Here is a 13426-nt window from a genome sequence, read left to right as displayed (position 1 = left end):
CGGTTGTTTAGAAACACTAGCAACAATCTGGTTCCTTTCTGAAGCCCAGAAGATCGACAACTCTTTTCGAGTTCTTGGAACAATCCACTCGATTGTCCTGTGAGATGCATTGATGGAAGGAAAGTGGGTGACACCAAAAGGTCATTGGTCCAACGGTATTTAGGTTACTGATAAAACCCAACTTTTCAGGAGGTGTGATTGAGTATTTGGTGTGTGTAAGAGTATTGACAATGGTGCTTGTTCCAAAGCTTTTTCGGAACCCATATAGAAAAGACCTCAACATTTTTGCTTCAATAGTTGCTACAATCAAGGTTTTTGAATAGGGACCCCACTTTATCTTGAAATAGCTCCGCTACTTCAAAAAAGAATATCTTATAACGAGGTGATGCCTGATTGGTTTAAGCTTGGCTTCAAAGGTCAAAAGTACCAGGAGGTTCCAAATTCAAATCCAAGGAGGAATAAAAATCCCCTTCTGGCCACGGAGGTTTAAATGCGGTTACTCCGGGCTATCTGCAAAACAAGTGGTCGCCCTGGGATTAGTCGGCTCGTATAGCGGGTTGGATATCCAAGTTAATCAAAAAAAAAATATCTTATGAAATCAGGTATGATTTCTATTGTGTGTGTGTATATATATATACATACTAGTTGTGTATCCGTGCAATACGGCGGGAGCTGTGAATTTTAACGATTTTGAAGTTTCACTAGTTTTATTAGAGAAGATTTAACGATGATATAAATTACATTTGGTCTTTACATATTAATACAATTTGAATAAATAAGAGTTATGGTTCCAATTACAGCCTATCGATGAAAAAAATTGTATGACAGTTTAAAATCCAACATATTTAAACGACTTCACAAATGTGTTCGATTTATACCAAGAGCAAAGAATCAAGAGATCGAGAACGAGACCAAGAGTTATAGGGCAATTGAATGGGAGAACTTTTAATAACTCATAATGAATATCAGTTTGGGAGATGAGGAAAAGACATAGAGGTATGAAAGGGTGAAGGCATGAGTGAAATGTGTCAAAAGTATCTTGGGAATATGAAAAGAAAAGATAATAATGTGCATTGGTAACTTGTACTATATGTTATTTTAATTCTAAATTCAGAGATTTTAATACTAAATGCATAAAGTAGTAGTATTTAATGCATTATGAGTTGTTTTTAAGACTTTGTGTAAAAATGTATAGTACTTTGTGAATTAAAAATGGAGGACACAAGGGTGCGAGTACGACGTGCGGTCGCGGCCAAAGTCTGGTAAATCCCATATGATTCGATCATTATTTACTTTTCTTTGTATTTTATTTAGTTACTGTTCTCGTATGAATTTGACTTTCTCTCTCTCTTTTTCAAAGGTTGTCTCTGCTTAGGGCACACGAAAAGCAAAAAAATAAAAAAAATAAAACAATTATATAAATTGGTTTCATTTTTAAACGAGTATTTGAATGTTAGATCATTTGTAATAAAATGAGGCTTTACTCGAATGCATTGGCATCATATTTGAAATTATTATGTGTTAACGGAAGTATACATATATTTATCTGGATTGTAATATTGACTGATGACTTAAATCTGGTTTATTTTAAACCCTTTTATGTAATGAGCTATGAAGAAGGCCATCATCACATCTATATTTGTATACTTGGAAACGTTTAACTCATTCATACCAGGGATGGACCCAATGTAGAGCATACGGTGACTCGTGCCACCATTTCGTTTCTCTATCGTGGTGTAAAGAATTATAGGGTCGTGAAAATTGTCATTGTATCAATTTGTTGTGTCACTGTATATATTTTGAAACTACAATGAGGATACAATGTAGTTTGCAAGACTTTTATTCCACTTTAGACCCGTGTTCGAATTCTATTAGTGTCATTTTCTTTGTTTTTAGCTTTTAATTTCATATTTATTATCTTTTTGAAACTTTTTAGCAACAAGAGATTTGAACACATACCTCATGTATAAAAATCAATGAACTAACTAACTAACTAACAGACGATTGATGATTCTGTGAAAAATAATAAAATATTAATATATTTGTTTCTTATAGTCAAATGATATTACCGTTTGAAACCTGATTCATACCCTGTTTGTATTCATAGCCTCTTAACTTAATAATTGATTCAAAGAGTATGATGGAAATTCAAAATCTGTTGTAGCAAAAGTATCTTATGAAAGAGTTGATCCCGAAACTTATTCAAGATCTAGTATTTATACTACATTATTAATAAATGTGACATAACGTACATGTCAAACGCACGGGACGACGTATACGCAACAAGGTTTCATATACCAAGATCTTCTGTAGAGATTGTCAAGTTTGAAGTAAAGTAAACAAAAAGTCAAATGCAAGGACTAAATGTGTAGTTATATAAACTTGGAATGTAATGAAGCCAAATGCCAATTCAATAATTAGAAGGACATGTTGTGTAATATTGCTAAAACGTTTGAAATGCAACTAGGTTTGAGAAAAAAATTCATCACTATGAATAGGGAATTTGTTAATATTGTTTCTTTTATTAATCACATGCTAGAATTGTACTCGCGTAATACAGCGAGATACATCTTTATTTTAATGTTTTATTCTATTTTTCGTCTCTGTTGATATAATGCGGTTTATGCGGTTTTAAGAAAAATAATGTTTTTACTTTTGAATAAAATATATCGATATTAATATCAAATTAACTATTTAAAAGTTCTCTGATTTTTTGTATAAATTTTTTAATTCAAATTTTTATTTAAATTTTATTTAGGTCAAATAGTGAAGCAATTTATTTTTGGTTTTTATAAAAATAATGATTATGAGAATTCGCCTGTTATCTTAGTTATATTTTAGATTTTTTTATATTTAAAATGATATGTTTATCCTGTATTTGATATGTTTATCTACAGTTTATTATACGAATTCAAAAATGAAACTTTAATAAGTTGTATTTATGCATAATTTACTTGTAATCTTAAATTTTAAGTAATATCATTAATACACAATACTCCATGCATAAAGAATGATTTTTAAGAGTTTTTATCAAATACTTTATAATATAGTATAGATATAACCTATACAGAATGGGAATTTTAGGTATTAAATAATTTTGAAAGTACAATATTGTAATAAAAAAGTCACATCATTATAGTACATATGAACAACTTACATGGACAATGAGGTAGCATCGAAACTTGGTATAATGGATAAATTTAAATCAAAAAGTTACCCAATGCTATAATGAGTAAATTTTTCAAAGTACAATGTTCTAATAAAAAATAGTTTGAAGTACATTCTTGTAATAAGAAAATCTGGAAATACAATGCTATAATAAAAAAATTTATGAAAGTAGATTGCTATTTTGTGCATATTGCTCCTTAAAAAGTTGTAATAACGCTTGAGATTTGAGTAAACCTAATCATTTGTGGGTTTCGGTTAGACTGAAGTCGAGCCTAACTTTTCTTTTCAAATAAGGCTAATAACACAAACCCAAGCCCCTTATTTATGGGCTTGAAGACTTGCTATTACCTGCCTATAATAAACTGGCCGAGCTTGATTACGGGTCTGAAAAAATTTCTATTATTTTTAAGAAAACAAAACTTATATAAAATCACCAGTTCTGTAAAATAATTTAAAACCCATAAAAAAAATTCCAACTTAAAATTACATTTAAATACATAACTATAAAAAAAGTTGTATCACAAAATGTGGAGCATTGATAACGGAATGGCTAAACGGGTTAACAAGAAATGTTTGATCAATTGAGGTCATTATGTTTTTTTAAGGTTTTCGAAGAGTCCATATATCGTAAGTCACAATTAAGTGAAAATTGGTAAACAAGAAGAATTTTCAACTTTATTTGTAAAAGTAATGCCTTTTTTCGGTGTAACAGTGATCCGTTCAGGGTAAGAATGAAAGCTGAGTTAATGTCAGTATAAAATAAAATGTAAGAGTACCTAGAACGGTGTCATGCCTTGTGTAGATAATATCATGAGTACAAATTTTGCAAGTTTTCATGCCTAGCGTGCAAATGGAAGAGCTGAAGAGGAAGCCTGAACCTTTTATGTGAAAACATGAACTGTTAAAGTTGTTATGTATTAAAAGATTTTGTTAATTTTTGGGTCAAGTGCCAGGATACTGATGGAGATGGCGGGTAACTGTTGAGAAAAAGATGGGTCAATATATGCACCAAAGTGCCCCTGTACTGTGCTGAGAAATGGAAGAGATATGCATCGATATATATCTGATAACTTTGTACTTGGTGATTGATGAAAGAAGGACAACGTTGATCCACATGGTATTGAAGGAGTTGAGAACTCCGAGAGTTCATTTATTGAACCAGTTTGAAATTTACTTTATGTCCAAGACAACTTTATTTAAGCTACATAAGTTACAAAAATATTAATAAAACTTATCATTTAAGATGTTTGTAAGATATTCATGATGTTTATTGTTATTTAAGATACTTGCAAGACATTGCAACCTCAAGAAATTAGGGTATAACATTTGTCATAATATGCGGAACCCCATTAGATTACTTTTGGAAATAGCCTTTGAAGAAGAGAGGGATCCAACATATATTGAAGAAAAACCGTTCAAGTGTAGTCGATGAGGGGCTCCAACATGCCCCTGCAACAAAGGCTAGACAGACACATTGTCCAAAAGTGTTGAGTTCCTTAAGTGATAGACCTTGACTCTTATACCATATGAGAATATGTGGAATACCATTATATTACTCTCCAAAATAGCCTTTAAGAAGACGAAGGATCCATACTAAAGAGAGTATTGAAGTCCAGTTGTTGTAGAACTCCCACAACATGTAATCATCCAAATTCCAAAACACAGTTCCATCATGACCTTTTTCTATTAGTCGGTTCCATGTTGTTTTGATCCTCTATATGGTTACATCATGAAGCCTTCTACATATGGACTAGAATCAAAACTCATGTAGCCATTGTGACCATCTTGTCTATGTCTTGTCTATTATGCCAGTTCAAAACATTTGGCTTTGGTCATATGACAAGCAAAGAAGATGGCCGAATTATCTCTTATCATAGAATATTTCATCATATCCTGGTTTAAACATAACTTTCACATTTTTATTTTTATTATTGAAATTTAAATTAGTTTTCCTGTGATCAAGATTATAATACATGACTTTTACATTATTATTTATTAAATTCAAGTTAATTTTCATTTAATCACCTTAAACTATCATAAGTAAATTGAAAATTTCACAATTATCCGTTTTACAATTTGCAAAATACACTTTTTTTATGAATTAAATTATATTTAATTCATAATTCATAAAATACATTTCACAAGTGGTGTATTTTGATTGAAAGGAGAAAAGTGAGGTAAAATGAAATCTTCATCCAAAATAACCATAAAGAAAGCATAAGGGCAGTTTTGGAATTATATAAGTTGGTGGTCCGTACCTGACATTGATTTGGTCAGAGAACTTGTTTTCATACCATCATCGCCACTCTCTCCGCCGGTCACTTACCGATTGTTTTCTGGTAATCAATCTTCATCCATTCCAACTCTATTTCACTCTATAATGTGATTAAATACATACATATATATATATATATATATATATATATATATATTTCAATTTGTGATGAATATCGTATGATCATGCATTTGAACGTGCGTGATTTTGACAGGTATCATGAGTCAGGTATTCCAAGGATATGAGCGTCAATACTGCGAGATTTCTGCCAATTTATCACGAATTTCTACATCTGCTGCTGTTCTTGATGGAGGTCACCCTCTTTTCCATTACCATTTTGTCCATTTTGCAATCTATGTGTAGATTCCAGTGTAAATTTAAGCCAATTTAGGAGCCTATTTACCAAACGCTTACTCGGGTAAGCGCTTACTTACCTCATAGCGATGAATATGGTAAGGACCAAGAATCTTATCCGGTAAAGGCGAGACAAGGACCAAGAGTCTTACCCGGTAAGTGAGGGCGACAACTCTTACCATGGTAAGCACTTACCGGGTAAATTGTTGCATGCGATGTCGTTTTGGTGGACTAAAATCTTACTCGGTAAGTATATAATAGTGTTAAATTTTATTGGTAAGCACTTACCGGGTAGGTATTTGGTAAGCGACCCCTTACTGATTTACCATCTCTCTTAGTATCCAAGTTTGTGTCTTGGGCTTACTTCTCTCCTTTCATTGATGGTTAAACTTAAGTTTAGTAATCTAACCACTAGGATCTATCTTGAAAAGAGAGCTTAGGAAATGCTTTATATATAGAGTATATATATATATGTGTGTGTGTGTAGATTCCAATCCATCTAATCTGATGTTCACTTTCAACTGCTTGGTGATCCCTTCTGAAATTTTATTGTATTCAGAACAGAAGAAACAGAAAGTTTCAGAAATAGCAGGAGGGTTAGAGGAGGCTGAGGCTCTGGTATCCTAACATGTCCTTGTTATGGCTTAATTTTATCCTCTTGCTTCTTCTTCTTGTCACATTAAACTGATGTGGTGTTCTTGGCATAGTTGCGGAAAATGGACCTTGAGGCTAGGAGCATGCCGCCTGGCCTGAAAGCTTCGCTTCTTGCCAAGATACGCGAATATAGAAACGACCTTAACAATCTGAAAAGTGAAATGAAGAGACTCAAGTCAGGCAATGCTAATCTGGCTGCTCGAGACGAGCTTTTGGACTCGGGAAGGGCAGACGCAATGCAGGTTTTCTATCTCCTCAAACTATAGTTATGGCAAGCACCAGTGAGAACCAAAACACCCTAGACCTATTATCTATCTATGGCACTTTGCTACTATCCATTAAGCAGAAAAACTGTTGGTTTGTTTTTTTTTAATGTGGAATAAACGGTTGAATGACATAAATGACCAATTTACCCGTCAGTCTAGTCTAGATCAAATGGTGAATGAATGATGGTGAAACAGGTGTCTGCTGATCAGAGAGAGCGACTAATGATGACAACGGAGAGGTTAAACAAGTCGACAGATGCAGTTAAGGAAAGCAGAAGAACAATGCTGGAAACTGAGGAGCTTGGTGTTTCAATCCTTCACGATCTACACCAGCAGCGTCAGTCTCTCCTCCATGCAAATACCACCGTACGCCACTCCATTTCTTTTGCTTCCGTTCTGTAAATCTGGTCAAAGAGCTCAATGCCATGTTATGTTTGCCCACATTCCCTTAGCACTAGATTTAGGCCCATCACTTTCAAAATCTATGTTTTTTTTTTAAAAACTTTTTGGGCAAATTCCTTCACGAAATGACCACTCCTACTCCTTGAGATAGATGACTGGTCTACTTACATCCCAAAACCCTTCTAGGTCCCACCTCCATATACTAAGTTCGTATGGTTTGGTTTGGTTTGGTTTATAGACTCACTTAGGTTTATCATGCAAAAGTTTACGAACAATATTTGTTTTGCAGCTCCATGGGGTGGACGATACTATAGGCAGGAGCAAGAAAGTTCTGACATCAATGTCGAGGAGAATGAACAGGAACAAATGGATTATAGGTTCCATTGTTGCAGTCCTGGTTCTTGCAATCATTTTGATCCTTTACTTCAAGCTCGCCCATTAGCTCTCCTACTCCAGTTTCCCATGAAATTTTCCCAACGGTTTTTGTCGAGCATAAGCACTCTTGAATGCACTCTTTTACAACATTAGTAAATGCGTGTGGAGTTACCTTTTTCTCCATTGCATGTTCTCAGTCTTTTCTCTCTAATTCTGAATCACGTTTTTGGCCCTTTAAATGACCACAGTAAACATCTGGGCATCATCTTCATAACTAGTGTTGCTAAAAAGCAAAGCAATCTATTGGACCAGTTATAAGATCAATTTGGAAGCATAGTAACCTAACAGTAGTAGTCTTTTGAACATTGTCCTAATAACCATTTGAGGAGCAAATTTCTCTGTTAAATTCTTTATATAACTGTACAAAACAGGTACTACAAATTTGGCATTTATGCCTACAAAAAAAGCACAATGTCTGTCCTTTTCAGTTGTGATACTTGAAAAAAGACGAGCAATCGTGCAAGAATACCACTTCTAGAATCACAAGTGAAATGAATAGAGAATACCTGATGGAATAGCTCTGTATGAACGCAAATCCACAGCCTTCGTGACTTGGAAAATCATGTCAATACCTCAAAATAATAATACCCACATGGTTGGAAAAGTGCATAATTGTTTTCAGGAGATTAATCTCCGCCTGCTTGATCTTCCTCTTCCTCATAGTCATCATCATCATCAAAATCAGTAGAAGTGGGATGCCCGTTAAGATCTACATTGATCCCATTGATTTTCCTCACGAATTGTCCTCTGACACGAGGCCGCCTCTCTGCTAACTTTTTCCTATTAACATACCTCACTTTCTTGTCAAAACATCGTTCCTTCCTCTTCTGCCTGAACTTGAGTAAGGCTGCTTCTCTACGATCAACTTTATTTACCTTTACATTATTGGAAGACGAACTTCCAAATGATGGCCATGGCTGCATTGAGGGTGGCATCTGGCCAGGTATGCAAAAACTAACCGGGTAGTAAGGGAATGATGCCATTCCTGGCAAGTGATGAGGTGGGCAATATTGGTTTTGCAAATCATTCATGTTCTGTTGGTACATAACATGATTCATTGGTCCTGAAAGAGGATAATAAGAATAAGCAGAATACGCGTTATAACCTGAAACATCAGGATGATAGTTATTGCCCGATTGTTGCATTTGTGGCTCAGAAAGCTCCGATATTGTCTTTGAGTTCATTTGCTGAGAGCATTCTGGCAGGGGAGTAGAATACCCGTCCAACGACATTGAATCAAGGAAGCTATCATTGCTATGAAAGTTTTCCTGAGCCTGAGTATAGTCCTGTTCACCTGGACTAACTTTATTGTCCACGTGCACGTACTGAGGACCATTTTCATCACTTAAACCTAGTTTGTTGTCTAATAGTGGTGGGGGAGTGGTTCCATCGATAGTTACAGCACTCCTGAACATGCTCGATTTGACATATGTGAAGAACGCTGAAGACTGACCTATCCTTAGTTCACTCTTCTTTGGACCAGATATAAATTTCCCTGGATACACAGCTACAAGATATGTCAACTCATAGGATAATCTTAAAAAGCACAAGTTAAACAGAATTTGGATCTGGAGCTGTTAACCTCGCTGTTGTTCGTTAATTTCTGGCACATTAGGTCGATCATCTGATGAATTGATAAGCTGTGTCGTCACAAGACCAGGAGATATTATCACATTACTCTGAAAAAGAATTAAGTTATTTAGCAAGCAGCATCACCAAAGTTGAAAAAAAAAAGATTGGGATAAAAGATAGTCATGATCAATGTACGATTTTTCTGTATCCCATATATGGCTTTTTTGTTGTTGTTTTTGGTCAATAACAATTAGCATAAGCAAAGTCGAATATAATTGCTGATTTTAACACAAAAAGAACCAGCAACAGGATATGCATACTATCCAACCGGATTATAAACTTGTAACAAACATACTAGCTATAAAAAAGAATGTTCAGGAGCATATGGAGTTCACAGCTCGAATATGATGTTATAATTCATACAACAACTTGTTAGCCATTTTTTCATATTGTTTATGAGACTAAAAGTGTCAAATATTTAAGGTACAAATTAGCCTCACCAGGATCAATTATCCCTACTTTAGCTAACTAACTGTAAATGCATGCATGAGTAACTTGATTTCCAATGAACAAGATTCTCACCTCGTCTTCACGAGGAATGGACACGGACATCTCTGGATTGGAACTCTTCAGTGACTTCTCATCTGTGTCATCCGAAAATAAAGTGGTACTGTTTGTATTAGCATCACTAGGATCTGAAGGCACTGGATCAAATTCACAGTTCATGATGTTCTTCTCAGCCAGGCCAAGCTGTCCAAAGTAGAGTTAAGAGAGCAATAACAAAAGGAAACATAATAATGGCTGCATTACAAGAAATATCAGAAGGATCCAGATTATTGTCGTTGATCAACCATGTGTAAATGCAGCAGCTGATGAAAAATGATAATTGCAGCAGAAATAGAAGATGAAGCTAATGAAAATCTGAATTGGGATTCATGCAGTAAAGGCCACACACATCCTAATTCAAACCATATTTCATGGGTTCCAGTCTTCCAGAGACCAGAATGGTTTAGATTCTAGGGAAATGGAACCACTTAGGAAGGAGCCGGTGGCTTATGTAATCAGCTGTAGAAGTCAAGCCATACATACCATTCGTCTTCTCCTCCACATGTGTGTCCACAAATTCAACAGCTCATTTGTGCGCAAGGGTTTCACAAGATAATCAGCTGCTCCAAGCCTCAAGCATTTGACAACAAGAGCAACCTCATCCTGAGCAGACATCACTGGGAAAAAGCAAATAATAGAAAATGAGTATCTCGAATGAACCTGAAAAGAGACATCTGGAAACAAGTACAAAAAAAAAGAAACGTCAAAACATAAATTGTTAATAGGCTTACTGATCACTGGAATTCGTCGCAGGTCTTTGTCTCTCATGATGTATTTTAACATCTTCAAACCTTTGGCCATGGGAAGGTCAACTTCAGAAAGAATAATATCTATGTCAGGCCCCTCAGCGTTCAGGGCATCAATCACTTGTCTGGGTGATCTTGCTGAAGTCACTGTAAAACACCAATCATACTCCGTGAATACCAACACAGGAAGGTGCATGTTGATATGGGAGACAATTATTCTTATTACTAGCTATGTCCCAGCGTAATTCCTTGCCTAACTCTTATGGAATTCCCCATATTACTTGGAACATTGTAAGTCATTCTACAATTAGTTGACTTATCCAATCAGAGGTCATGTCTTGATTTTCTCTTATGACAGCCTATATTATGTTACACAGATAGATTCCAGAATTGCACCCAGAAAACTACTCAAATATAGAACAATGGAAGATGCAAAAGCCTTTTGAAGTCCGCACCACTACATAAAACATATGAGAAAACTAAGAATTTATGTCAAGGTTATCCAAATGTGTGAGAAATATAATTACCATTCCATTTTTCAATTAGGGCATTTACTGCAGGACAAAAGAAGAGGGGGGGGGGGGGGATTTATCCTCTTATTAATCGAGTTCTATAAATTGCATGTGAAGTGAATTCTGAATGCCATCTTCTTCCCCTTTTCCCATCCCCCCAAAATTATTGCTTAAAGTTTACACAAAAGGAGATGATTTGGGAAATTAAACATTATCCAATGATTCTTGATATGCAAGTGACGTTATATATTGAAATTAACCTTTTGGCGTAGTATTCATTCTGAATATTTGGAGGGGGCAGGGGAGAATAAGAGCATATAGAGTGACAACGTCACTACAGGAACTCGATGATTTTTCAAGTTGAATTGTTAAATAGGCAGATGATGGGAAGTGCTTCACAATGAAGGTCGAGGAATTCTTCAGAAATCTATTTCTTCGCCTCTTTGCCAATAAATCAGAATTCCCATTGGATTTTTTTCATCTTTTTTTTTAGAAAAAGGCCGAAAATGGGTTTTGAATCTTTAGCAAGTGCTATATGAGGACTAATTTTAGATGTTAAAAATGAATTATGAGATTAAACCACCATGAAAGTACCTCACTGATGCCAAAGCTTCCAGATGAACTAAATGCAGAAATGTTTCATGCACGTGCTAGTTTGTTACATAAGAAAGTCTGGGCATCTTGAGTAAAAATGGATCAAGTATTGCAGGAAAAGACACTTTTCTTGTAATAATTGGAGACTTCAATTTCTTATCCCAATAATGGTTAATGATTTGTCATGAAAGACATTCTTAGGCAAAAACAGAGATCGGATATCCAAGTAAATAGTCCCACTGAAACCAAAGATATTCAAATGCTATCGTAGCAACAAGAGGATTATCCACAATAAAGTGGATCAAGGCATGGGTAACAAATCCTAGAGCAACGATAATATCATCCACGACCACCCTCAAACTTGAAATATCATGTGGAAACCTTGGAATTAGAGCATTGCAGCACAAATCTTGGAGTTACAGAAATTATTATAATAAGAACGCCTAAAAGACAAAGAAACAAATAGAAATCAAATTACTTACTAGCTCTTTCATGATCAACTGATCATACAAAATTGGTCATGAAGTTTAAATCACCACCAAATGGAAATTGATTATAGACTAAAAACCACAATTGCATCAATTTAGCCGTCTGTATATGATCATAATGTTCTCTTAATTGATAATTAGATCAAATTAAGCTCGTAAGAATCTATAGTATTATTACATCATTCGCTTAACAATCAGAGCACTCAATCAAAGAATGATGAGAAGGTAAAAGGTCATGCTTATAATACCTTGATAGGAGCATTTACAAAGAAGAATAAAAACCTCTTCCGAACTCTTCGTATCATTGTCGCAAAGCAGAATTCTCACTTTACTTCGATCAATAAATCCCTCCCCAGGCTTCCCGCTAGTATTTCCTCCACCGCCACTTCTGCTCATCAAAATTTCATTTGGCTCCATCTCCCACATCAATCAAATCCACTTCCTGTACGTATCCTTTACAATTACGTTTCAAAAACTTCACCAAAACACCCCCAATCCTACTACCAGCTGTCTAAAACAGCTCTCAACATTAGAGAACTTCCATCAAAGCACGATTTTTCACCTACTTTTTATTTACAAAAGGATCTAGGTTTAGGGTTTCTAATTCTATGTACTCCATCCAAAACAGATCGAAAGAGTTGTAATAACATAAAAGCAAATAAACAAAGAACAAACACAAACGCCTACAGTTTTAACATCTATAACAAGACAAACACACTTTCAATTGCCCTCAAAACGGAAAAAAAAAAAACCAATCCACTTGATGATCAGCAAACTCAACTGAACCAAAAAAACGGAAAGTTCGGCACGATCCAAAATACATCGAAACCAGCTACTGGAACTGCACCTCCGGCTGCCGCCGATCGAACAGATAACGTCAGAACCACCAATTCGAGCGGCGAGTGTGTGTAAGTGTGTGAGAGAAGGAAGTCGTCTTCTTCATCTCTTGTATTATACAAATAGCAAAAAAAACAATTGTGGCTTTTTTTGGTGGCCGCGGAGACTAAAATGCGGTGGCGGAGAGTTGGATGGATGAGGGCCGTTGGATGAGGGGTGAGTGGATAGGCGCATGTTAGATGGAGGGCAGACGTGGAAGAAAAAGTGCAAAAAGAGCGCGTGAGAAGATAAAGAACTAGGGATAGAGAAGAGGCCACGTCACCAGAAAGCCAAGATATTTACAGAATAAGATATGTATCTTCTGGGATACAGTGGGCCAGGCCCAGTTTGTGGCCCAACACCATATCACACATAGCATAAATACAAAATCAAAAATATCGAAATTAAATGAATTTTATTAAATATTTTTTTTTTTAAATATTATGAAAACTTAACTTTTTATATCGTAGGATTAACT

General features: G+C 35.3%; 2 protein-coding genes across 2 annotated transcripts; one reads left to right on the top strand and one right to left on the bottom strand.

The window, feature by feature from the left end:
- Positions 1–5662: 5662 nt before the first annotated feature.
- On the top strand, positions 5663–7119 carry LOC112510871 (vesicle transport v-SNARE 11-like). The gene is made up of 4 exons (XM_025116221.1): positions 5663–5756; positions 6357–6415; positions 6505–6693; positions 6913–7119. Exons 1-4 carry the CDS (start codon positions 5663–5665, stop codon positions 7117–7119), a joined length of 549 nt encoding a protein of 182 aa, XP_024971989.1.
- Positions 7120–7845: 726 nt separating this feature from the next.
- On the bottom strand, positions 7846–13041 carry LOC112511743 (two-component response regulator-like APRR1). The gene is made up of 6 exons (XM_025117471.1): positions 12321–13041; positions 10464–10625; positions 10216–10349; positions 9709–9876; positions 9137–9233; positions 7846–9061 (listed from the first exon to the last, which is right to left on the bottom strand). Exons 1-6 carry the CDS (start codon positions 12496–12498, stop codon positions 8181–8183), a joined length of 1620 nt encoding a protein of 539 aa, XP_024973239.1. The 5' UTR covers positions 12499–13041; the 3' UTR covers positions 7846–8180.
- Between the last annotated feature and the right edge of the window lie 385 nt (positions 13042–13426).

Source organism: Cynara cardunculus (genome assembly GCF_001531365.2).
Source record: "Cynara cardunculus var. scolymus isolate 2C chromosome LG 4, CcrdV1, whole genome shotgun sequence".
Taxonomy (NCBI): Eukaryota; Viridiplantae; Streptophyta; class Magnoliopsida; order Asterales; family Asteraceae; genus Cynara; species Cynara cardunculus.
The sequence above is the reverse complement of the archived record's forward strand: the minus strand, read 5'-3'. Positions and strand labels throughout refer to the sequence as shown.